The sequence below is a fragment of the Protopterus annectens genome, chromosome 2.part1, assembly GCF_019279795.1.
Source record: "Protopterus annectens isolate FY-2018-M chromosome 2.part1, PAN1.0, whole genome shotgun sequence".
Lineage (NCBI taxonomy): Eukaryota > Metazoa > Chordata > Ceratodontiformes > Protopteridae > Protopterus > Protopterus annectens.
Window position 1 is genome coordinate 1,486,683,275 of NC_056729.1, and position 25,679 is coordinate 1,486,708,953.

General features: G+C 43.0%; 1 protein-coding gene across 1 annotated transcript in view; it reads right to left on the bottom strand.

Moving 5' to 3' along the window:
- Positions 1-7,994: 7,994 nt before the first annotated feature.
- The window catches only part of DFFB (DNA fragmentation factor subunit beta), a 510,736-nt gene continuing 493,051 nt past the window's right edge, over positions 7,995-25,679 (bottom strand). The window contains exon 7 of the mRNA XM_044063571.1: positions 7,995-9,465. Within this exon, the coding sequence (XP_043919506.1) occupies positions 9,219-9,465 (247 nt within the window). The 3' untranslated portion in view covers positions 7,995-9,218. The remainder of the gene's footprint in view (positions 9,466-25,679) is intronic.

Consider the following 25,679-nt stretch of genomic DNA (forward strand, 5'->3'; position numbering starts at 1 on the left):
TGCCTTGTGGTTATCTTTGGAGTCCTTAGCAATTTTTCTTTTGAAGCTAGCCTTGGATGATTTAATGAGGGATCGTAGTTTCTTGCTGATACTAATCAGGGATGTCTTCCCTTCTTGGGATTTTACTCTTTTCTGTACTAGTTTCCTCCTTCTATTGTATAGCTTGTTTATGGCAGGGGTCCACCAGACTGGATTCCTTTTCTTGGAGGAGTGAGTCTTGGTTTTGCTTGGGATAGCATGATCCATGCATTCTGGTAGGTACCCATAGAGTGCATTAGTAAAGGATTTTGCAGCTTGAACAGCATTATCCTTTAGCATGGGGGCTTTGAAACTTTCCACCTCGGTCTTAAGTGACATGAACTTTGCTTTTGAAAAGTTTTTCACGGTGGTTTCTTTGACCGGGGGTGGGAGTACAAAAAATGCTTACATAGCTGGTTTCTTTTTCAGAAATCCTGTGTCTCACTGATGTAAAACTATACTATTCTGGTATCATCCAGGAAATCAAGAAGGCACTCACCATTGTAGACAGGAAAGAACACTGGGAGGTTATCAGATTGTTTCAAATTTGGTATCTGTCACTATGTTGGGCATGAAGGAAATTTTTGTTCTCAGCACCAACCTCACTTTGTGAAAGATTAAACAGCAGGGTTTGACGGACAGTGCTTGTAGCCTGGATATTCTTCTGGATGAGGATACTGCCACCAGAAACAGCATTTTCCATAACAAATATCAGAGGTCTACTTTTACCACCGGTTCAATGAGCAGTTGGATAAGTGCTTCTAGGATGAAATAAAGATTTCAAGGGGACACAGTTTCTCTGACTGGACATAAATAGAAGACATCCTTGACATAACTTTGAATAACTTGCAATGCCACCCAGGAGGTGGACTTTGACCCTGTGTGAAAATTAGAAATGGCTCCCAAGAGCCTAATACAGTCACTGAGGCCTTTGTCAAAAAGTTATGAGTGATACTGCAGGATCTCCTCCAAGGGAACCAACTTTTGATTCAGGCTGTTCTGAGCGACTCAAATTATAAAGCACTTCCATTTAATCCTGTATGTCTTGGTGGAAGTTTCCTGCAATTAGGTCATGAGGGCAGTGGATGCAAAAGAACCTCACTGCACCCAGAATTACTAGAAGTAGGAACCCCAAGTCATTCATTGAGATGTCCTCAGTCTCCAGACTCTTCACCCCATGTCTCTTATCAGAAAGTTTCTTTTTTTGGCAGAAGTTTCATGGAGGTATTCGTCAATGCCATGTTAGCTCAGAACCAGGCATGTGCCCCTTTCTGGATTCAAATTCTTGGGGAGACACCTTTTTTCTTTTACAAAACTGTCCTCAGGGAGACACTGGCATCATCCATGTTGTGCTCTAGGCTGAGGCAAAACAAACACAAATTATGACATTCCTTGTGGCGAATCTGCTTCCAACAAGCCATACAATTATTTACTTTAAAGTTTCAGATGCAGAATCAGACATTAGCTAATCCAATCCTTACTTAAAAAAATGGAATGCAAAATACCCAGTGGGGTACTTTATCTGGCCATCTGATGGACCAATAACACTATTAAACATGTGGTTCAGGATAATGCACAGCAGCAAAGACCTGAAGATGGTGTTGGTCAATGCACTTCATATACGAGATTGACCACTGGTATTTTCGGGTGACAAATACATCTGAAATAAGTAATCCTGCAATTACTAAAATGCAAAAAGGACCATGTAGTCATAACACACTGATGTGGAATTTAGGTTTTTAAGGAACCATGAGCCTTGCATTATACTGCCTTGGAAATGACCCAACCTACCCTAAGCAAATACCAAGATGGAGTGTGGCTTCTGGAATTGATGGCCTTTGGTTAAGCTGGGCACATATAGCCACAACTGGAAGCATTTCTTACAAGATTTCACAAAGGAAATGCATGCTGGTTGTACTGTTTCCATTGGTGCTGAAGGTTCCACTGCTGAGATCTTGTGTGTAGACAGGTGTGGAGTACCATGTGATGGGCAACTGCCACACACCCCAGAACCCTTAGAATTACTACCTTGGAATTACAATAGTTCTGTTAAGGCTGAATATAGAAAATTGGCTTTGTCATCCAATGAGAGGTTTTGCATGGCTTGGTGTCCAAAGTGCACTCAAAGAAGGTGCTGCATTGCATAGGATGAAGCTGTGAGTTGGTGAAATTGACCATAACAGTTAATCAAATAGTCCAATCAAAAGCTTGAGATTTTTTTTTTATTTTATTGCCAAATATATTCTCTTTTCTTTGTTCTAGGATTGAATGATTAGCAGTGTGGCATCCCCACTAATTCCACTTCCACTAACTGCATATACATAGGTTCACTGATAATTTATATACTGCCAGCTCATGGTTTCAGCTCTCCCCAGCACCACTGATGAAGTGGACCACACAGCCAGCACTGCTGCTCACATTGACTCTAACTTACATTTCAGATCTAGACCTACCACCCCTACCATTTTATTGTGTGGTACCTCTTAGAAGCCGGCTTAGGCAATGAGGCATTGCCTGGAAGCTTATACAGCCATAGTCCCACGTCAGACAAGTCCCATGTCAGACATACCTCTGGACCTGCCCGTTCCACTAACTTAGAAGTTTCTTCATTCACTGGCTTCCATGAAAGAAATGGGACAGAACACACCCACCCATGTAATCCCACATAGGATATGCACACCCATCCTCCCTTACCAGCACCTCAGATGCCTGAGTCACTAATCAAACCTGGGTCGCCTGGGCCATAGCCATGGGACTGATGGCAAAAACTGAGGATGCTGGACTTGTGCCAGAATAATGGCAGCAAGGAGCCAATTGTCCAGGTACAGGAAAAATCTTGGTCCCTAGCAAATGCTGGTAAGTCGCTATGACTCACTGTACACTTGAAGAACAACTTGGGGATTTGATGAAATCAAAGGGTAGGTTTCTGAAGTGGTAGTAACTGGCTCCTACTCTGAAGCACAAGCAATATTTAGTCTCTTCGATTACCTTGATGTGTAAACTAAGTGTCCTGGGTGTCGAAAGAGTACATCTAATCTCCAAGTAATTGATAAGGAGCTTCTGTTTACACCAAGACCATTTGGAAATTTTCTTTTGCTATGTAATGCTGTAGGCTACTGAGATCCAGAATAGGCTTCAGGTCATTTATTTATTTTTTTCTGGCACCAAAAAAGCCTTGAATAATAACCCTAACCTTTTGGATGGCCTTTTTTACAGGAGATTTTTTTTTTTTTATTCCGTGCCCTGTCATCTTTCTTTTATGGGATGTGACATCCAGCAGGGACTTTGATGTTAGGGGGTTGCTTATGAATGGGATCCTGTAACTTCTGGAAATTATTTCCTAGGTGATCATTAGCCAGTGGTACGGGGGGGGGGGGGGTAGTCATTCCTTGACTTGCCCTAAAGAGACAAAAATTGGGGAATGCCACAGGATCATTGACTATTTGCTTTGAGGTGAACTACAAACTCCTAGGGAGCAGCAGAAATCTCTTCCTCTGGGTGGGCAGCTATTTTGGAAGAAGCCTTGCTGTTGACCTCTTTCTCTGCTCCCCTGGGTATTTTGCTGTGGTCCTAAATCACATTCAGTACTGGCTCCTCTGATTTTTAATAAGGCCACAGCATAAGTTGATATTTAACTTCCAAAGCCATACAGGTTTCCCCTTTATCCTCTGTCTGTTCTGGCCAAATGTTAACATCATCACCAAACTGGTGATGTCCTGAAAATCCTCAGTCTGTGAAGGCCACCTTAGTGCACTCCATAACAGTCCACTAGCCTGAGCCAAGTGTGTCACCATGTTACTATGCCTGCTGCCACTGCCAAGCCCTCAACTGTATTGTGAATTACAATTACATACATAATGTGGTTTGTGAGGTTAATATGACCATATGAAGAATTTCATTGGATGCATCATGCTGGAAATAGTCCATAGGATTCAAATAGTTCAACATCCTCAGAGACATCGTTGTGAATCCAAGCTCTCCAAGACTCCCTTGTCCAGTGGGTGGATATTGAGACTCCAGGGGAAAGGAACTCTCTAACAGACTGCTGCTAATACTATGGGAACTGGTTTCAGCTTCTCTGACCAGGTTACTCAATCCCTGGACAGTCAGATGATTCTATCTGTTCTATACTGGTCTGATGGGATTCATTGGGGTTGCAGCATGGATTTAGCTGCCAAGTCTAATGTCTATGAGGACTTTATCACAAGGACCAAATTCAAGGCTTAAACATGGTGGCCTGCATTGAAAAGGATTTCGTCAGAGCCCACTTCTTGACTATGGTTTTTAAAATTTTTTTTTTTTAATCAAGAAGTTTTTTTTCATTTTTTCAAAGGGATAACAGGTCATCAAATACAATAAACTTAAACAATAAATATTACAGCAGGTTCTTAACAAGAAATAACTTTATGTACATTATTTACAAAGGCCTGATGTTAGATATTAAATGTAGTACTCTAAGTTTTCTTAGCTTCTTTGATCATCTAGTCATTAATATCATTATTTCCCAAATATAGATCAATAAGTGAAATTACTTTAATCCAATGAATGCTGTTGGTGAATATATAAGGATAAATTCATAATTCTTTTACTTTGGTCTCTCTGATTGCTTTCTTTTAGGGTCTTTACATTTTTTGGTTGCCATAGATAGGGTGACTGGCCATTGACAGGTTAGCTTTGGAATTTCTGAAGAGTACTCTGTATCAAGCCTTCTACCAGTATGGGACTGTCTCATTACATAAATGGTAAGTTTTCCTTGCTTTCTTACACTTGGCCCCATTGAAATCTTTATAAATAGAGCAGTCAGTAGTACTGTGCTCCTCCCTGAGGCAATACATACACCAAAAGTGTGCCCATCTCTTGGGTTTGTGGCCCTGTTACAGGCACATAACCTGAAAAGTAGATTTGGTGTAGTAAATGGGAAACAGAACACAAGCCTGAACATCAAGGAAGGGGACAGGGGAAGGGATCCTAATATTATCAATGTTTGAAAGCTGTAAAACAGTAGGAAAAGAAGCAGGAATTACCCAAAATCACTCTCTGGCAGCTGGCACAGAGGGTTGAGGCTGTCCGCTGTAGTTACTGTAGTAGAAGATTTCATTTCCTCAGCCCTCATTTGATTGTGTGACCTTCAGCACATCACATAACCAGACAATGGTCCAGAGTTGCTCCTGAAAAGGGACTATGTATCTTAGAGGGCCCACCTAGTTAACAGATGGGTATTATCATTTAGACTATTTACTAATAAGATAAGATGGACTCAAAGTTGAGTTTTTAACAAAATTAACAAATAAACACATTGAGAACTGCCTGAAATGCTCCTCCATGTTTGAAATGTAATATGCTAATGAAGACGCGGAGAGCTAAGTGATGAGGAACATAATGAGAGCTAGGGAATGAGATGGTAGTATACACAACTCTTGAATGCTGGTAGGATACAGTCTTATCCCGCGATGGACCACTTATCACCAGATCTGATGTATTTACCTGTGCTGATGGTGGAAGATCGATGGAGTGCTGACTAAGGCCCAGCTGACCTGAGTTCCATTTTTCTGAAGGATAAGAAGTCTGAAACTCAAATGTGTATCATGATTTAGTGACATCAATCCTAAATGATTTGCCTTAAAATCCACAAATTTTAAGATGAATAGACCAAAAATAAAAGGCAAAAATCTGGACAGTTGAGAGGTATGCTTATCAGACAACAGACCTTCACATAACCTCAGCCTTCATATTTAAGGGACCTCTTAGAACATTTAGTCCCTGCCCGATACTGCACTTAAGCTCAAATGATCTTATTGTAGTTCCATATTTCAGCACTGACACCTCTGATTGTTGTTCCTTTAGCTACCAGGACTCTTTCTTATGGAACATTCTTCCTCAATGGCTTTGAGACTCACCCACATTGGCTGGTTTTAAACAGACCATAAAACTTCACTTATTTGATCTTGCATACCACTGGTCATTTAATCAGTCTTTTATGTTGATACTGTTTCACTTGTTTACTTGTATGTCTTCTTTAACTTTGTACAGTGTGTGGGGTCAAGCACTTGAGTAAATCTGAACTTGAATATGTTTTGGTGATGGTTAAAAAATGGGTTAGTTGCAAGTTACCACAGAAATAATGTTTATAGCAGGTTTTGTTTTTGCTACACTGATGTTTCTATCAGTTTGTCCAGTCCCCACCCCATGAACAGTATTTTTCATCCAAGTTAAGTTACTTTTATTTTTAAGTTTGTGCCTTTGGAATCACTGTAGGCATACTATAATTCATGTTCATATTTATTTTTGTGGGTGTGTTTGCTTTTCTAAATTTGGATTAAAGTTGCCATGGCTGCAAGTTCCAAATGAGTACAACAAAAAGGTAAATCATTTTTCAATCCAGTCATATATCACTTCTAGGTAGACAGCTGTATTTCATACCTGTAATAAGTGTGTTTCAGCCAAATGAATTTCAGGAAAGACAGTTTATATCTGTGTTGCATAATTAATCTATACAAGGTGTGACGATGTGAGGTACTGCCAGCTCTGCCAAGAAAAGTAGGGCAGTGGATGTATAACATATGCCAGCACAGCTAGCTGGAATTTAGTACAGAATTATATGTTAATTGAATATCAAACTGATTTGTACAGGTACTCATGTTGAAAATGTATTTATAAAGCTGCTTGTGTTAAAAATGTACCAACAGTGTGTCCTGCAGGGCAGAAAAAGCAATATATATGTATTATTCTAACTGTTTAAATATATATATTGTAAAAAAGGGATACTGGAAGAGAAGGGGTTAATCTCATTCCGGATAACTCTGAAAATAGTTTGAAATTAAATTACCTGGTTTAGGCCATAAAGATTGTATCTTACAGTTCTCATGCAGCCACAGACAAAAAGTCTGTAGTAGGAAGCTTTCTGTATTGTCTTTGCAGTGAACTAATTGCTACTGTGGAAGGGTAGAAGTTTGAAATTGTTTTATGACTTCCAGAAGCTGCAAAAGATCTGAGAAAAACTCTATGTGTGTGCATTAACTCACACATATGTGCTAAATCCTGGCAGTTTCTAGCAATGGGGGTAGCATGGGAACCAGAAATCAGATGACCAGATGCACATGATGTCATTCTGCAATCCATCACTAAAAATGTTTTAATACTGGGTAACACTAACATCTCAGGGCATTCTGTTTTTTTTTTTTTTTTTGGAAACTGACAAGGAAGGACCCCTCACCTAGTTCATCTTGCCTTGCTCTAGTAAGTGAACCAGGGAACAGTAAGTGTTTAGATCAGTCAGGAATATATAGTGAGATTAGTTAAGTACTGTTGTTCTGTATCTGTGTGAATCTATGCATCTGTATTATTTTAATATTTCCTGTGATTACTCTGGTGTTTACTGTAGATATTTAGTATTTTCATGTTCTTTTATTATTAAATATATTTAAAGTTTTCATCGTGGCTGGTCCTTTAGAAAATATTTTAACCTTTTAGAGCACTCATATCTATTTGGTGACTCTGTGGCCACTCCTGAAAGCCTTATAGTATTGGTCAAAACACTACCATTTCTACTAATATTAATTTCACTCAGTATAACTGGGTACCCTTGTAAGAACCTTAGAGTAGCTGGCTTTGGAGGGTCTGGTGACAGTAACTACCTTATAGTCTGGGTAGAAGGGGACATAGCTAGTAAATCTGTGTCAGCCTTTCCCAGGGGTGTGTGTGTGCGTGTGTGTGTCTGTGAAAATCAAATCTCAATGAGTATGTGTGTCAGCTGCTTGCAGCAGGGACACGAAGCACTGGCTTCACAGAGAGGGTGGTGGAGGACTTTGCTTGGACACTCAGCTGAAGCCTCAACTCTACAGCTGTGCCAGTGGGAAGTCTTAATGTGGATCTGGAGAGAGAGACAGAGAAACCCGACCTCCGACTGAGTGTGTTCCCTGTGTGCTCTTAAGGGAAACTGTACTTAATGCAGAGAGCTGCATCTGGAAATACTGTGTATATTTATTTTTGTTCCAAGTGAACGACCCTTTCCAGTGTCAGTGGTGAAGATTCAGGCTCCTTGATTACTAGCCCAAAGAGGGGACCTCACACATGGTATTTATGTTAGGGAATACACAACAATAGAAAATCGTGTCTTTCCATCCTTTAACAATCGATCAACACAAGCATTTCGGTCATGGAATTTTCATGGCAAAAAGAAAAACATAAAACCCTGCAGGTCCCATAACTGCAAATTTCCTGCGGCCAGTAATCTGCAATGGTGAAGGATGCATCTCTTCAATTTTTTTTTTTGAAAAATAAGGCCCTCTTGTTCCCAAACATAGTGCAGGCATTGCAATTGCATTCTCCATACTTATCATTAGAATGCTACACAAAACTACTAAGATTCAAAGAACGAACTGCAGTACTCTCCTGGGGTGCAGAGGCATGGTTTCATTTTCTTGAGTGTCATATTGGAGAACCATGTACAGTAATGCATACTGGATGCTACTGTGCTCCAGACTACCAGGTAGCTCACTGTTGCTAAACAGCACTACAGAGCACTATAAGCACTATATATACTAAGGCATGCCGTACTGTACTCTGCCGCCTTATAATGGAGTGTTGTACATCGCAGACATAAACAGCAATGGGGTCATTACCGTACTGTGGTAATAAGGGGGTCTGATGCCTTGCTTGCTTTCATTGACATGAGCGCACATATATCATGAGGGTGTGACAGGGTGTGACAGGGTAGTGTGCATAAGCATGTTTGGCTGGGAATTGAATGGTCCTACTCCATTGCATTAGTGGGGTTTATGAAACCGACAGAGCTTTTTGTGCCCTTTTGTGGTGTACAATGTCCTCAGCGATAGCATTTAGGGTTTATGAATCTGGCTCATAGTTTCCTCTCTCAGACTGAAACTGAATAGTAAAAAATGTGAAACAGAAGTATACAGATGTAACACTGTACAACACAGTATACTGTAAATGCATTTAGCTAATTTGAATAATTAAAAAAAAAAAAGAGGTTCCTTTCATCGGAAGCTATTACTGAACTGGTAACACTTATTCAGGGAATAACTGAACTGGTACACCTATTCACATTATTTGATGGTTAGATAATAACATTTCTGACCTCACAACTGTTTTAGACGTGGAATATGATATGCAATTCAATTGTATAGTGCAGTATTCTGTCCACTTCATGTATACTGTGCCCCTGAGAAATCCTGAGCGACTCAAGCATATATACTGTCTCCTCCAGGAGCAGCTCTCCTTTTCTTTGGGGTTTTTCTTTTACTATAAATTTGTTTGTTGCTGCAGGAGAGATTGTGAACAGTCTTCTTATGGCATGTAATGTGCACCAGTTTAAGATTTTCTACTGTGAATAATATCCTGTAGAAATACTCCCAGTTAATCTCTTTTCCATTTCTGTTCTTCACAGCTTTGACAAGAGTTGGAATGATTGTGCGTTTCTTCTCGATTCTGAAAGAGAAAAACTGTTAGTTCCATGCAACAAGTTTCAAAGCAAAATTACACAGCCCTGTACAGTGCATGTTTTGGATTTGGTCCAAGTCTGTAATTATGGTATTCTGAGCATATGCAAAATAAAAAGATTATTATGACTTAATGATATCTAAGTGAAAATCTGTAACTTACACAAAAGTTTAGAGTATTCACTACATACTTGCATATTCAGAATCCAGTGTTTTCCATTCACAGGCTCCAATGAATTCACGTGTATATTAGGCAATTGATCTACCACTGATACCTACTCTCGTGTTCATAAAGGACAGAGGGGGCTAGAATGAATTTATGGTTACCCATCTATTTGTCTAAGTTAGATTTAAACAGAGTGAATAGACGGAGACTATTCCCAAAGGTAGGGCATCCTTTGTGAGACATCTATTCTGCCAACAGGTTCTGTTTATGTTACAGTGTAGGTTTAGTTCCCTAGAGTGGGTATTTGTGACATTTCCAGTTTTAAGAACATGCAGGAGGTGGAGCAAGACAGGGTAACTTTCAGCCTTGTAGCCCAGACAGCACCACAGATAAGTCTAGAAGAAACTGAATATAATGTCAAGAGTGTTCAGATCGTCTGTGTACCTTAGCATACCTGTGATTTATTTGATGAAACATTGTGATTTTTCTTGCTGACCTATATGATTGCCTAGATACATGACATTCTTTTTAAATAAGGGCCTGCTAAGGGAGGAGCAGAGCAGTGCAATAACTTCCATAGATGTGAAGGCTATGCTTTTAGTAATCAATTAGGCTAGGGACTAAGTAATGACAGACACGTGGTGACTGAAGAGGAGTTCATTGGCCTTGAATGTCTACAAATGTGCCCAGGTCTCTAATGACAGAATCTTTTTTGAAAGGGTTGCCATGTATGTGGGAGGTTTGTGGTAGGTCCACTGGGTAGTCTGTTTTCAACAGCACAGAAAAGTAAAGTATTTTTGCATTAAATCTTTAGTCCAGAGGCCTGACACCATGAGTTTGTAAGGGTAAGACCCACTTGGAGAATGTGGGTGTCATCTGCAGGCTGATGACATCCCAAAGTCTGTAGGCAGCAGCAAACTTGATTAGACAGAGATCCTTAACAACAACAAAGTATATGCTGAAGGCATTAATCCCAGAATGTGGGATGGGGAGGAACTCTGCTGGTGATGAGGCTTTTTGAACCAGTTATACCACCAACTCTGACTAAATGGGCTCTGTCAGCTAACTGATTTGCTATCCAACAAGTTACATAAGGGACTGTATTTAGCTGGGTGAGTTTATCAATAATGTCAGAGTGTGAGACAGTACTGAAAGCCCTGGACAGGCCTAGGTAGATGGTATGTACTAACTTGCCTTTGTCCAATGCCTCTGACTCTTTTATAAAAAAATAAATAGTCAGGCAGGTTATATAGGCAGGTGATGCCTTTTATATTGCCGGACTGGTTTGGGTTAAGAGACTGTAAACTGCCAATATCCTCATGTATGAATTCCATGGTGGTATTACCTCTTACCTTACAGATTAGGCTGGTAAGACTAAATTTGCAATTCATTCCTGAAGACTTTCCTGTAGATTGTTTATATATCACCATTTTCATCTCATCTCATCCTATCCTAACTTAGTAAATGAGCCACATCTGCTAACCTTGGTATATTTAATTCTTCCACAAACATTTCCATGTGTGCTTTTTTTTATTTCCACTTTTCTCTTCTTTACACAGATTTTCATAAATGTCCCTTATTTTTTCTTTCTGTGGCTAGAAGAAGGACTGACCACTGGGCTGGGCATCTGTTCCATTGGTACCTCTTTCCTGTGGAAAACAAGCAGCAAATGCCAGTAAACACTACTAGTATACAAATGTTACTTGTTAGCCACAGTAAAAAAAAAACATTAATACACTATGCTGGTCCCATATAAGTAAAATAAACACAATTTCTACACAGACAAAAATGTTTCAGTTATTTTACAACACTTTCAAACTGACAGGAAAAACAAGCACTCCGTTCAGAAGACTTTACAGTCTTGTGACAGCCCTTTAAAATGTATCACTACTTTCCTGAAGAGCAACAAACAGTGACATACAGAAAATGGAAATTTTTTCCATAAAGGACATTTATCTGCATAGCAAAGGGACAGCACAAGCTAACCATTGATTCTTGAAAGCCTCAGAGGAGCATATTGTTCTAATTTTTCTTTTTTTTTCAATAATAAATCTTTATTGTTTTAGTATTTTCCATACAAACTTAAACAAAACAAAAAATATTAATACTTTCTAACTATCCTATCTAGTTCAATCCCAAAAACATATATACAATATTTACATGAATGCCTCCAAATGTAACATCAAGTTATACAGAAACATATAGCAAAAGAATTTTACATAAGTCAGTTATCTCAATCTTTACTTATTAACATCTTTTCCCGTAATGAGTATATATGTCTCACAATACACTCGATCTCCATATATTATGCCAGTATGATATTAAAAATTTGTTCCCATATCTTTGGGTTATTAATATTTTTATTATGATCCTTCAAAAGTAGTTTGTGAGCTAATATATGTCTTATTGCTAAAGTCCTAAAATTGTTCCATGAGGTTTGAGATGGATTTAACCAGTTTGTGACTATATAAAGTTTCATTAGTAAGAAAATATTAATAAATATATTGACTTGGGATCTAGGAAGTTGTTTTGGAGGGATATGTAATATCATGAATTCCCATGAAAGTGTTGAACTTTGATATCCCATCTTTTGGAGTTGCAGTTTTAACGAATTCCAGAGTTTATAGATACATTTACAGCTCCAGAACATATGAAGAAGATCTGCTGTTTGATCTGTACAATATGGACAGATTGGAGAGTTTTTAGAATTAAACTTGTGCAATCTGAGGCGTGTATAATAGGCATTGCCAAAAATCATAAGTTGAGTATACATTAATTTTTGGAAAGATATTGATTTCGTTGTTAGATTAATTGCCTTCATGAACTGCTTGTCCTCTGTAAGTGGTAATTTCTCCCTCCAATATTTTGAAATAAGTACTGTATTCTGAAATTTAAAATCCTTTATTAATTTATTAGTGGCTGCTATATATTTGACATCTTGTTGAAGAGATTGCCATAAGTTAAAACATTTTGTTATATATTGTTCTAATTTTTCTGTCCTTGCTGTTTCTCTGTTTTGTTCTGTGCATATTTACTTATTGCAGTACTGGAAAAATACTAGCATAGAGCTGAATATCTATCACTGTTTGTGACCTTTGGAGCTTGTAGTACAATCCTTTGTCTAGAGAGGCCTAGGTGGTTCTTCGTGGCAAGAAGTTTCAGACTGGTCTGATCTGGATAGAAATACTAACAGGGCTCTGTTTTTGTGATTGGATAATTTGGCTGGTTCCTTGTTTCTCTGCCTTGTATAGCTAGTGTTTAAACCAGTTTGTACTTGTTTGCTAGAAGCTACAGTGAGTAAGGATTCTTCCCTTGCTCTGCTGTTTTATGCAGGGAGACTACAAAAGATATGTTGCTTATTTTCAACAGTTTCTGCACTTCTGATAAAACAATATTTGTGGCATATCTATTTAAACTGTACAACTGTTTTTAGGCCTAGAGAATTCAATCCTTAACCTGTGTTCTGATCTTGTATCCCACCCACCTGCCACAACTGCTGTTGTGGTATTAAAGCTTGGTGGCCTTTGAGTTGCCCGCCTCTACTCTAAATTTCATATTGAACACTACCCCAGTCCCATTACATCAGCTCATTCTACTGAGTACAGTGAGATCAGTTGTGAAGGCCCATCCCTTTAGTTCTTAACCTTGAATTATCTCCAGTCTCCTCACTTTTTACTTCTTCTTCTTTCGGCTTTTCCCGGTTAGGGGTCGCCACAGTGGATCACCTGTCCGCTCATGATTGGCAGTGGAGTTTTACGGTGTTGAGTTGCCAGCCCGGCGCCAACCTCCCACAGAAGGCACACACATGCACACATCACACCTAGGGCCAATTTAGAGTGTCCAATCCACCTACAGCATGTCTTTGGGATGTGGGAGGAAACTGGAGCATCTGCAGGAAACCCACGCGACCACAGGGAGGACATGCGGACTCTGCACAGAAGGCACCCCATCCGACAATTGAATCGGAGAACCTGGTCTCCTCACTTTCTACTAAAAAAAAAAAAAAAAAAAACTTAATTTTGCTTGTGCTTAGGTGTTCAACTGCGTTTAGTTTGCCGCATTTGTTATTGCTTGTTGGTAGCCTTATACTTTATTTGAGCTGCTTTTTGCTGGTGTGATTTTGAGCTAATTTATCATATTTGCACCGTTTTACTGCAAATTCACTAATTAACTGTATTTCATTGCTATTTTATTGCAACTCATTATTCTTCAATTGCATTACTGTTTCACTGTTTTTTCATAGTGTTAGTTCTGTTTTTTTTTTTTTTTTGTCTGTAGTGGTTAATCTGCGTTTTTGCGAGTTTTACTACTTTTAAATTGAGTAGCATAGTCTGATACAGGTTTGCTGTATCCAGAGCTGCTGCTGTGCTGTTTTTAACCCTTTGTGTGTTATTCCACCTACAAATTCTCCCTTAGTAGCACTTTTGTGCTCACCTAGTAGTACTACTCTTAGACCTTCCACCCTTTACCCTCTTAGCTGTCTTTGGCCTCCCTTCCTCAGTTTCTGACAAATATGGATGGACAATTTTGTATGCTTTCTCCTGCCAGCCTGCTTGATATGTGCATCCTGAGACAGTGTAGCAACTGCCTCATGTACATGGACAACCTTCTACTACTACCACCTAGGAACACAATTTGTGAGAGATACAATCACATTAAGATCCTAGAGCCAGTGCTCTCTCCCTCATAAGCCATTATATCTGGCACTGAGAAGGTTGTCAACATAAACACCACACCTCAACCATCAACCACACCTATGCAACACGCACCCACATATGTGGAGGTCCTCAACAAAAACATACCCAAAGAAAAGAGACCTCCGAGGCAAAACCACAAGCAAACTTCACTGCCCACCACACCACACATAGTCCACGCACCTGTGTTTCACAGCCATTCAGGCCTAAATATAAACCCATAGGAGACTCCATTGTGAGATACACAGATGTGCCCCTCACCAGGCTGGATAAGGAGAAAATCACAGTTAGTTGTTTGCCAGGTGCCAGAATCCCCCATATCACCCATGCACTCAGGTCTCTCAACAACAAGTAATGTTATCACTCTGTCATAGTCCATGTTGGTGTGAACAACTTGAGACATACCTCCCTTGACTACATGAAGAGAGACATGATAGAGCTTGCTGAATATGTGTCCCAGGCAGGCTATGTTCCAAGCCTTAAGCAGCATTCTACTGTCACCCAGAATGATACCTCGATATAAACAGAGAATGATCGATTTTAACAATTGGCTTAGTTTCTGGTGTCATTCCAAGGGGATCCAGTACCTGACAGCCCGGGAAGACATGACTGATAAACCACGATGCTTTGCAAGAGATAACCTGCATCGGTCTCCCTTGGGCTTCAGGCTCCTGGCAAAGGCTCTTGCCACCTCCATAGTGACTTTTTTAGGCAAAGCCATGAGGTCAAAACTACCAACATGAAAATTTCATCAAAATGCAAATAAAGAAGTTATGTACTCACCATAACGTTCCATCTGAGTAGGTAACTTTATTTGTCAGCAACCTGTGGGTATCGGATCCGACCTGGATCCAAGCCGGCAGCTTTCCAAGCTAAAGATCTGAGCTCTTAGCTCCTCCCCCTTACCCACAATACCCTGCTACCTCCCTCCAGTCCTCAGATCGAGTTTGCCAATTTATCAACCAACAACAGTCAAACATACTCGATAGAGAAACGCTAACCTGATGCGTAACAGAAGGAAAACATTCCGTTATGAATATGACCATGAAACAGGCTAGGGGGAGGAGGGGGGGTTGGTTGCTGACAAATGAAGTTACCTACTCAGATGGAACGTTATGGTGAGTACATAACTTCTTTATCTGAAGTAGTTAACTTAATTTGATCAGCAACCTGTGGGACAGAGTCCCCAGCTACCAAAACCCTGGGAGGTCCTCAAGGAAGGATATTCTGGAGCACTGCTGAGCCAAAGGCTGCCCTACCTCTGGATATCAGATCCAGCTTGTAATGAGAAATGAAGGTATGAGAAGAGGCCCAAGTAGCCGCTGAACAGATGTCATCTAAGGGAACTCTTGACCAAAATGCTGCAGAGGTAGCCATAGAATGGGTAGAGTGAGCATGAACCCCCAAGGGTTCTGGCTGACCGGAAGCTGTATATACGTGTAAGATGCAGTGGGAAATCCATCTAGCTAAGGTAACTTTCGTAAGTGGCTTGCCTAAGGACGGCTAGGCGAAAGACACGAAAAGCTGCTCCGATTTGCGAGAAGCAGTTGCCCTGTGCAAGTAAAATCGCAATTGTCTAATGCACACCCAACAAGTGCAGTCTATATTCCCCTTTGTTTTGAAAGTTGGGGAAGAAAACAGGCAAACTGATGATTTGATTGATACTGGCCTCTGAGGCCACTTTAGGCAAGATTGAAGGATTAGTCCTGAGAGACACTCCGTCCTTATGGAAGACCAGGTACGGGGGTTTTGTACAAAGGGCTTGAAGTTCAGATACCCTTCTAGCTGAAGTGATTGCAATCAAGAAGGCAGTTTTCCAGGATAAGAATTTTAAGTCAACGGAAGCTGCAGGTTCAAAGGGTGGACCCATTAGGGCCTGAAGAACTAAAGTTAAGTCCCATGGGGGAACCGCATTGTTGACCGGAGGTCTTAACAGAAAGGTGCTTTTCAAAAAGGTCTTGCATATCTTAGCGGAAGCTAAGGGTCCAAGGTTGTTCCCGATGTGGAAATGAGAAATGGCAGCCATCCGAACCTTCACAGTAGAAGAACTGGCCCCTTGATGGAAAATGTGGGACAGAAATTCAAGAACTGCTGGAATGGGAGCCGAATAAGGGTCCAAATCCCTATGTTTGGCCCAAATGGAAAAACGCTTCCATTTACTCTTGTAGATCTTCCTGGTAGAGGGTTTATGTGCCACTACCAGAATAGCTTTTACGGAAGATGAGATACCGGGAGTCCTAGCCACTAGTGGAACTGGATCAACCAAGCCGTGAGCTTGAGGTCATCCAGGTTTGGAGTTTGCAACCCCAAAGGATGAGAGATCAGATCCAGAATGGGATCTAAGACCCAAGGAGGAGCTATGATGTGAGACTGCAGATACGGAAACCAGATCTGACGAGGCCAGAATGGGGCTATGAGGATTATTTTGCTCCCCAACCGACAAGCTTTCTGTAGAAATTTCATCATTAGCAGAAGAGGAGGATAAGCATAAAGAAGACCGGGTGGCCAAACATGAACTAGAGCGTAAAATTTGCTGCATTTTGCATTTGAAGGAGACGTGAAGAGATCGCAGCAAGGCTGACCCCATCTGAGGAAGATCTGTTTCGCTACTAAGAGGTGTAGAGACCACTCATAAGGTGTGAGGATAGAACGACTCAGCTTGTCCGCTAGAATGTTGGACCGACCCGGAATGTGCGTTGCTATCAGAAAGCAGTTGGTGGAAATCGCCCATTCCCAAACTCTCATAGCCTCTCGACAAAGAGGGTAAGACCTGGTTCCTCCCTGTCTGTTGATGTACCAGACCACTGCCATGTTGTTTGTCTGAATTGCAATAGTCCCTGGAGGAAGAAGGTCCTAAAGGGCTTGCAACGCTAAAAGCACCACCCTCATCTCCAGAACATTGATATGCAGAACGGTCTCTACAGGGGTCCATGTGCCTTGGACGGTTCTGCCCATGCAATGCCCCCCACACCTGAGGTGAGAAGCATCCGTGGTCAGCGTGGTTTGGGGTAGAGGCATCACGAACAGTCTCCCTTCCCGAAGCTCTCGAGAATGAAGCCACCAAAGAAGGGAGTTCCCTGCATACCCTGCTTAGGGGAATCGATGAATCCAATGGGTGTAAGAGGAGGGACCACTGGAACTGAAGGGTCCACTGAAGGACTCTCATGTGCAGCCGAGCAAGAGGTGAAAGGCTGATGGCTGCCACCATGGATCCTAGGGCTCTCAGGACTAATTCTGCGGGTGGGGCTGGGGACTGTAGAAGTGCTATTACATGGAGTGACAAGGTGCGTAACCTGTCCGCTGTCAGAAAGGCCTTGGACTGAAGCGTGTTTATCCTGGCCCCTATGAAATCCAGAAATTGAACAGGATAAAGAGAAGACTTCCTGAAGTTTATGGTAATGCCTAGGTGATGGGCCAAGAGTAAATAATAATCCCTGGCAGAACAAAGTAGATGCCTGGTGGGGGAGGTGAGGAGCCAGTCGTCTAGGTACGGAAAGATCTGTATTCCCTGAAGTCTCAGGTGGGCTGCCACAACTGCCATGACCTTGGTGAACACCCTGGGGGCTGCAGTGAGGCCGAATGGAAGAACCCTGAACTGATAATGACTGGCCCGCAGCCGAAAGCGGAGAAACCTCCTGGATCGTCTGTCCATGAGTATGTGATAGTATGCATCCTTGAGGTCTATGGAGCACATCCAGTCATTCTCCCGCAGAAGGGGGAGAATAGATTGTAGAGTGACCGTCCGGAATTTCTCTTTGGCAATGAACAGGTTCAAGGTTGACAGGTCGAGAATTGGCCTTAAGTCCCCTGTCTTTTTTGGCACTAAAAAGAACCTGGAGTAATTGCCCAACCCGGACTGCTCTGGGGGGATGTGTTGGATGGCCCTTTTTTCTAGTAATTTCTTTATTTCTGAAGCTGCAGGCTCCCTCTGATTGGGTGCGACATCGGGAAGGTGCCTCCCTAACGGGGGAAGATTCAGGAAGGGGATAGAGTAACCTCTGGATATTATTCGGAGCACCCAGCGATCTGTAGTAATGGACTCCCAACTTGCTAGATGCTCAGAAAAACACCCCCTGACTGCCTCCAGAGAGGGACAGTTGGGCAACCCCTCAGGGCTGCTGCACTGGTCGGTTGGAGAAGGGTTCTCTCGACCCAAAATTCTTCGGCCCCCCTCTGCCTCTGGGCCGGCGTCCACCTTGTCCTCCCCTGCCTCTGAAGGACGAAGGGTCCGGAGCAGGACGGGACTGCTGAGACTTCTGGAACCACATCTTCTTTTGCCCTCTCTGGTTCCTTGAGAAGGACCTTTGAGGAGCAGAGAAGCGGATTCTGACGGCAGACAGCATCTTCCCGTCTTTCTCGCTCTGGAGTAGTGTGTCGCTGACGGTTTTGCCAAATAGCATAGAACCGTCAAAGGGAGCGTTCGCGAAGGACGCCTTGAAGGGTTCCGCAAAGATGCAAAGATGGAGTCAGGAGTGGCGCCGCAAGGTGACCCCTGCTCTGCTGGCTCTAGCCGCCCCCTCCGTGGCATGGGAGAGAAGCCACATAGAAGTGTTTGATATTGACTTTAGAGTGGCCATGCGAGCCGAGAAAGTTCATTTGTCCTCAGCCTCCATGGGCTCTGGGGGAGACCCAGCGTACTCTTTTATCAGATCCCGCTGAAGCCTAATGACGTGTGTCAGATAATTCAGCGCCCTTATAGAAAAGGTGGCTGAAGCAAACATCCGCTTTCCAATGCGGTCCATCATCCGAGACTCCTTATCAGGAGGATGGACCAAGGAACTTTCTTGTGCCAGTTCCTTCTTGGTGGCAGCCGCCACCACCATGGCATCTACCGGGGAACCTTTATTCCATGCCGGCTTATCAGAAGGGGGATTAAGGATTTTATACGGTCTCTTAGGGATTGGCTCCACAGTGTAGGGCTCCTTCCAATCCCGGGTAGTAATCAAGTCTACCAAGGGGTCAGCCGGGGGGGACACCTAAGAGGTAGACTGGTCTGCGTCAAATGCCTCCAGAAACACAGACTCATCTGAGGAAGGTTTCTGGGCTGACCACCCCCCTCTTATGCGCAGCATCTCTATAATGTCTCCAAAGGAGACGTCCTCAGGGGGTGACCTGGGGGAACCTTCCCCTTCCTCTAAGTCCGTGTCCTCTATGAGGGACTCGGGGGAGTCCATGTGCCTCCTCTTACACTTTCGTTTGTGAGGGACCTACTCGGCGGGACTGTCCGAGGTGGGCTCACCAAAGGGGTCCTTTTCCACTACAGGAACTAACTGGGGAGCAGACGCAGGCTGTCCCTGCGGCCGGACGATGGAAGACAGGCCCATATGTGAGGAAGTGAAGGGTAGATCCGTAGAACGGACCGGGGACTTCGAACTCCTCGACAGCACCCTCTCCACCATGTCGAAAGCCGAAGGTGAACCACTCTCCCCTGGCTCCGAGAGTAGTCTCCTCGGCTCCGACGTAAGGACCGTTGTCGGAGCCGACGCGATCAGACCCGAAAGGGAAGTGTACTCTGACAGCAACGGAGCTGAAGACACACTCACCCCTGCGGATCCGAAGCTCGGCTCTCAACCCCGAGAGCTCAGATCCAAAAGATGACCCGAGAAACTCGAGGGTAAGGTCGGCATCGAAGTAGCCACTACTATCAGCATCGACTCCCCGGCTCTGAGACAACTTGGATCCAATGGCTCTGAAACCCGATAGTGGATCGGAGAAGGAGCAATGGGTGCAACGAAAGGGGCCGAGCTCCCTCCCGGAGGGGGGGGGGAGGCAGGAGCACTCCCATCTGCATCTGGGCCTGCAGAAATCAACGCATCATCCGGTCCATATCTGCGTCGGACAGACTCCTGGTAGACCTAGAAGAAGTCGTCGAGGCAGGCTGGGAAGGCCACCTAGACGACCTTGAGGGTGACCAGGACTCCTCCTCTGGCTCTGGAGAGAAGCGTGGAGAACGGAGCCGAGAGGGGAAAGACCTGGAAACCCTTGCTGGGGAACAAATCAATTTATCCGGCGGAGCCAAAGGGGCTGATTCGTCCCACCGCTTATGGCTCTTGTGTTTATCCCTCTCCTTTTCCTTTTCTCTGTGCCCCTTCTCTTTCTGAGAAGAGTCCCCCTCTCCCTGGGAAACAGCGGGAGGTTGAGTTCCAGCCAGGGGAGGGGAGCTGAAGGCTGGACAGTCGCAGCCGCGACTGGTGCCACTGAGGGAGAGGAGGAAGAAGAATCTGGGGGTAAGAGTCCCACCAGGATTAGTTTGTTTCTCCTGTCCCTCAGAGCCCGGGGGTTAAAGGCTGCACAAATCTGGCAGCCCGATGTTAAATGGGCTACCCCCAGGCAGAAAACGCACTGAGTGTGGCCATCTGCTGGGGACAGCTTATGACCACACTCAGCACATTTTGAAAAAATGGCCTTAGGGCCCTCTGCCATCACACACAAGCACACACCCTAACACACACAGTAAGGGGAAGGGAAAACACTAACTTACCACTAAAAGTAATTAAAAAACGGTTTAACTTAACTAGGGGTCTACTACACACACTCACACACCAAAATCGCTAGGATTTAAACAAGAAAACTCCTAAATTCCTCTCATCTAAAATGCTAAGAGCTCATCCCTTATGCTTCAGAAGCCGCAGCAAACGAGATCTGAGGACTGGAGGGAGGTAGCAGGGTATTATGGGTAAGGGGAGGAGCTCAGAGCTCGGAGCTTTAGCTTGGAAAGCTGCCGGCTTGGATCCAGGTCGGATCCGATACCCACAGGTTGATGATCAAATGAAGTTAACTACTTCAGATGATGGGAAATGTGTGTCTTATGGCCTGCCGGTCCTCGGATGAGGGAAAAGTAGTTTCCACAATGGCTGCAATTACTCCTGTGCAAGCAGAGGTGTGCACAACACAAGGGCCAAGCCAGGGGAATGTCAGCTTGGCACCCCCAAGCTAGTGAAACTAGCCCTTGGGACATATCCAGGGAGCATGCATGCATCCTCGGAGGACAAAGGAATTCCCTGTGGTGATGTGGATACTCACGTCAGCCCAATATGGTGTGGTTAAGGCCTTCAAAAAGTTCCTTGGTCTGGGGACAATTATGGTCCATCATGAAACACAGAAAGCCCCTCTCATGGCAGACAGAAAGAAGCATTGACAAGGGCACAAACTCCTTCCTCAGTAGCTGTCTAGATGACAGTTCCCTCTAATCAGTTCTTAATCAGGTGTAGATAGGGACCTATGCTTTTTCAAGAGAGACCCAATGTGGTATTTACAGTACTGGAGGAGATTTGACCATGACATCAGGGGAACTTCCATTACTCTTTTTGATAAGTGCAGTGAGATCTTTTACATCCACATGAGCTATCACCCATAGAAGCAGATGGGACCTTGGTTTAATGTCTCATCTGAAAGACAGCACACTCTAGAGTTCAGCATCTCCCTAATACTTCAGTGCAGTGTCAGCAATCCCATTACCTGGAGTAGGAATAGAACCCACAGCCTTCTGTTCTTCTGGCATCAAAGGTGAGTATGCTACCTGTTGCATCATTGTGACTGATGTCAAAATTAAAGATTAAACCAAAAATAACTTACCTTTTAATAATTCTAATATGCCTTTCTAAGTTAATAGACAGCAATACAGTATGTGAGCCATCTGATGAATACTGTTCATTGAGACAACAGTGGCAATAATATCACGTGATGCTACGTTATTTGCATTATGCTTTGTTTTGTCTATCTACATCACTGCTACTCTGATCCTTACATATTATTGCATTTCTTTGTGTTTGTACCTCTCTGTGATCTGAAAAAACACAATATGGACCAATGCACTACCCCAGTTAACATGGACAGATAGATAAAAAAATGGAAATGGATTTAACCAAATCAATCAATCAATCAATAAATGAATGAATGAATAAATAATTACATAAAAATATATATAAAATCATGACAACCGCAAGCCACCAGAGGGAGCTCTATGCGAGTACTAAATACTCAAAAGTTTTTTTTTTGCATTTTTCTTGGCTAATGGCTAACCCTCTGGATGAGAAGACTCTGCCATAGCACCTTAAGCCAACAGCTAGAAACAAGAAGTTATGTACTCACCATAACGTTCGATGTATGTAGTCCATCTCGCCTCACATTCTTACTCACGGGTTCGGAGCCGAATATCGGCTCCGACTCGGCCAAATTTTATTTTCTAGCACAAAGTCTCTTATTGGCTGGGCTAAACAGGTATCCCATGTTGCACTGTTCCATAGCCCCAGATCTAGTTTGCTGCGAACCCACAATCACACCTCATGCATAACAACAACCCACTACAGTAGAACACTATCAAGGGGAATAAGAAAAAACAACTACCATTGAAGGGTACTCAAACACCAATTCCAGCCTCCAAATCCTCCAGGAAGGGGGCAGGTGGGAGGGTACGTAAGAATGTGAGGCAAGATGGACTACATACATCGAACGTTATGGTGAGTACATAACTTCTTGATGTTATGTAGTCCAATCTCGCCTACATTCTTACTCACGGGACAGCATCCCCAGCACCTCTATCCTGGGAGGCTCAAAGGAAGATACTCCTGAGGACTGTGGAACCAAAGGAAGCCCGGCCCAAGAAGCCGCATCCAGTTTGTAATGAGTAATAAAGGTGTGTGGGGAAGCGCACGTGGCTGCAGCACAAATATCATCCAAAGATAGCCTGGCATGGTAAGCTATCGACGCAGAAACAGCCCTAGTAGAGTGAGCCTTGACGGGGAGCGGTAGATTTCTGCCCGCTGAGGAATAAATAAAGGAAATACAACTTGAAATCCATCTGGAGATTGTAACCTTGGAAATAGAGGATCCTGCTCTACTTTCTGAAAAAGACACAAACAATTGGTCAGCTTTTCGTAGTTGTTTTGTCATGTGTAAGTAGAATCGTAATTGCCTGTGCACGTCCAATTGATGAAATCTAAACTCTGCTTTGTTCGAGAATTGAGGGAAGAAAACTGGCAGCTCAATAGACTGATTGAGATTAACAGTAGATGTTACTTTAGGAAGAAAGGACAGATTAGGTCTAAGAGAAAAGTACAGTTTTGTACCTACCATAAATGTAGATGTTCGAAGATCCACATTGCTGCAGTCCTTACATATGGGTAGTCCGCTGTCCTCGGTCGGCCCGAATACCAAAGTATTAGGCTGACGTCGGTCAAGGCGCTTAAAACTGACATCAGGACGTCAGGGTACAAAAGCGCATGACCGACGTCATTTCCTCAGTCTTTTCTTGCCCCAGATGTCAGAAGGCCCTAACAAAACAGGCCAAAGCCAAAAACCAGCAAAACCCAACCAACCACCCGTGCACTAACCATATTTACAATATGTACAACACAAACCACACCACCACCTTCAACAACAGAGGGAAGGAGGGAGGTATTGGACTGCAGCAATGTGGATCTTCAAACATCTACATTTATGGTAGGTACAAAACTGTACTATGTTCTTCATCTCACATTGCTGCAGTCCTTACATATGGGTAGAATCCCAAAGCAGAGGTAAGGGAGGATGGCAAAACTATAAAGCATTAGGAGCTGCCAACATGCCTTGTAAAATTGCAGTTGCAAATCCAGCCCTAGATTTAGAGTAAAGTGGAAGGTGGTAATGCTTAGAGAAAGTATGCACTGAACTCCAAGTAGCTGCTTCCAAAATATCTTTAGTAGCCACCCCTTAAAAGCTGTAGAAGTGGCAGTAGCCCTAGTGGAATGAGGCCTAATCCCAGCTGGAATCTCCTTACCATGATGGGAATAACAGAAAGCAATACAAAACCAATCCACTTAGAAATAGTTTGTTTTGAAACAGGTTTGCCCTGAGAACCCAAAGCAAAAGAAACAAACAACTGCTGAGACTGCCTGAACCCTTTAGTTCTGCTCAAATAATATCGCAACTGTCTGTGAATATCCAAAGTGTGCAAAATCTTTTCCCCTTTATTTGGGGGTTTGCATAAAAAGTAGGCAAATGAATAGTTTGGTTTAAAGCCACACTTGAAACCACTTTAGGCATAAAAGAAGGGTTAGTACGCAAAGACACCCTATCCTTGTGGAAAATTAAGAAAGGCTCAACTGCCATAAGGGCCTGTAATTCAGAAACCCTTCTCGCAGAAGTAATGGCCAACAAAAAAGCAGTCTTCCAAGATAAATATTTCAACTCTGCCGATGCTGCAGGCTCAAAAGGTTGTAGAGTGAGTTTCTCCAACACAAAATTGAGATCCCAAGCAGGAGTAGGAGCTCTACGTGGGAGTCTTATATTCTTTGCCCCTCTAAGGAATTGCTTAAACAAAGGCTGAGAAAATAATGGTGGGTCACAGTCATAGTGAGCAGAGATTGCTGCAGCATGAACCTTTATAGAGGAGAAGGACAAACCTTTGTCCAATAACTCAGTAAGGTATTGAAGCGCCACACTTAAATTAGGTTTAGAAACATCAAAGTCCTTTGCTGTACTCCAAAATAAAAATCTCCTCCATTTATCTGCGTAAACTTTCCTTGTACTAGGCCTTCTGGCCTCCAAAATAACATTCAAAACTTGTTGTGGAAGCTGAGACCCTCCAGGGTTTAAACCAGAATATGCCAGGCTGTCAGATGTAGAGAATGAAGTTTGACATTGAGTAAATGACCGTTCTCCTGAGACAGCAGGTGAGGAATCGAAGGCAAAGGCCATGGAGGCTCCTGTACCAGACTTCTCAGTAATGGGTACCAGTGCTGTCGAGGCCAATCTGGAGCTATTAAAATCATGTTTGGCTTGTCCTGTCTGACCTTCAGCAGTACCTTTGGGAGGAGAGGCAGAGGTGGAAAGGCATACACGTGAAGATTGCTCCAATTGAATGAGAGAGCATCCACTTTCCAAGCTGAGGGATGAAACCTTTTTGTGCAAAACTTTGGCAGCTGGTAATTTAGTGGAGAAGCGAACTGATCTATGTCTGGAGTTCCCCATAACACTGTCAACCTCTGGAATACATGAGGATCCAATTTCCACTCGTGGGGATCCATAATTTGTCTGCTCAACACATCTGCTAAGGAGTTCTGTGCTCCTGGCAGAAACCTTGCCTGAAGATTTAGCTGTAAACTGAGAGCAGTCTCCCACAAAATCATTGCTTGTCTGAATAGAGGATAAGAATGCGTTCCCCCTTGCTTGTTGATGTACCACATGACAGTTGTGTTGTCTGTTTGAATCAACACCTGCCCTGGAAGAAGTAAATCCTTGAAAGCTATCAATGCAAATTGGACTGCTAACATCTCCTTCAAGTTGATATGTAGATGTTGAAGTCTGGCAGGCCACGTGTCTTGTATCCATTTTCCATTTAGATGAGCTCCCCAAGCTTTGTCT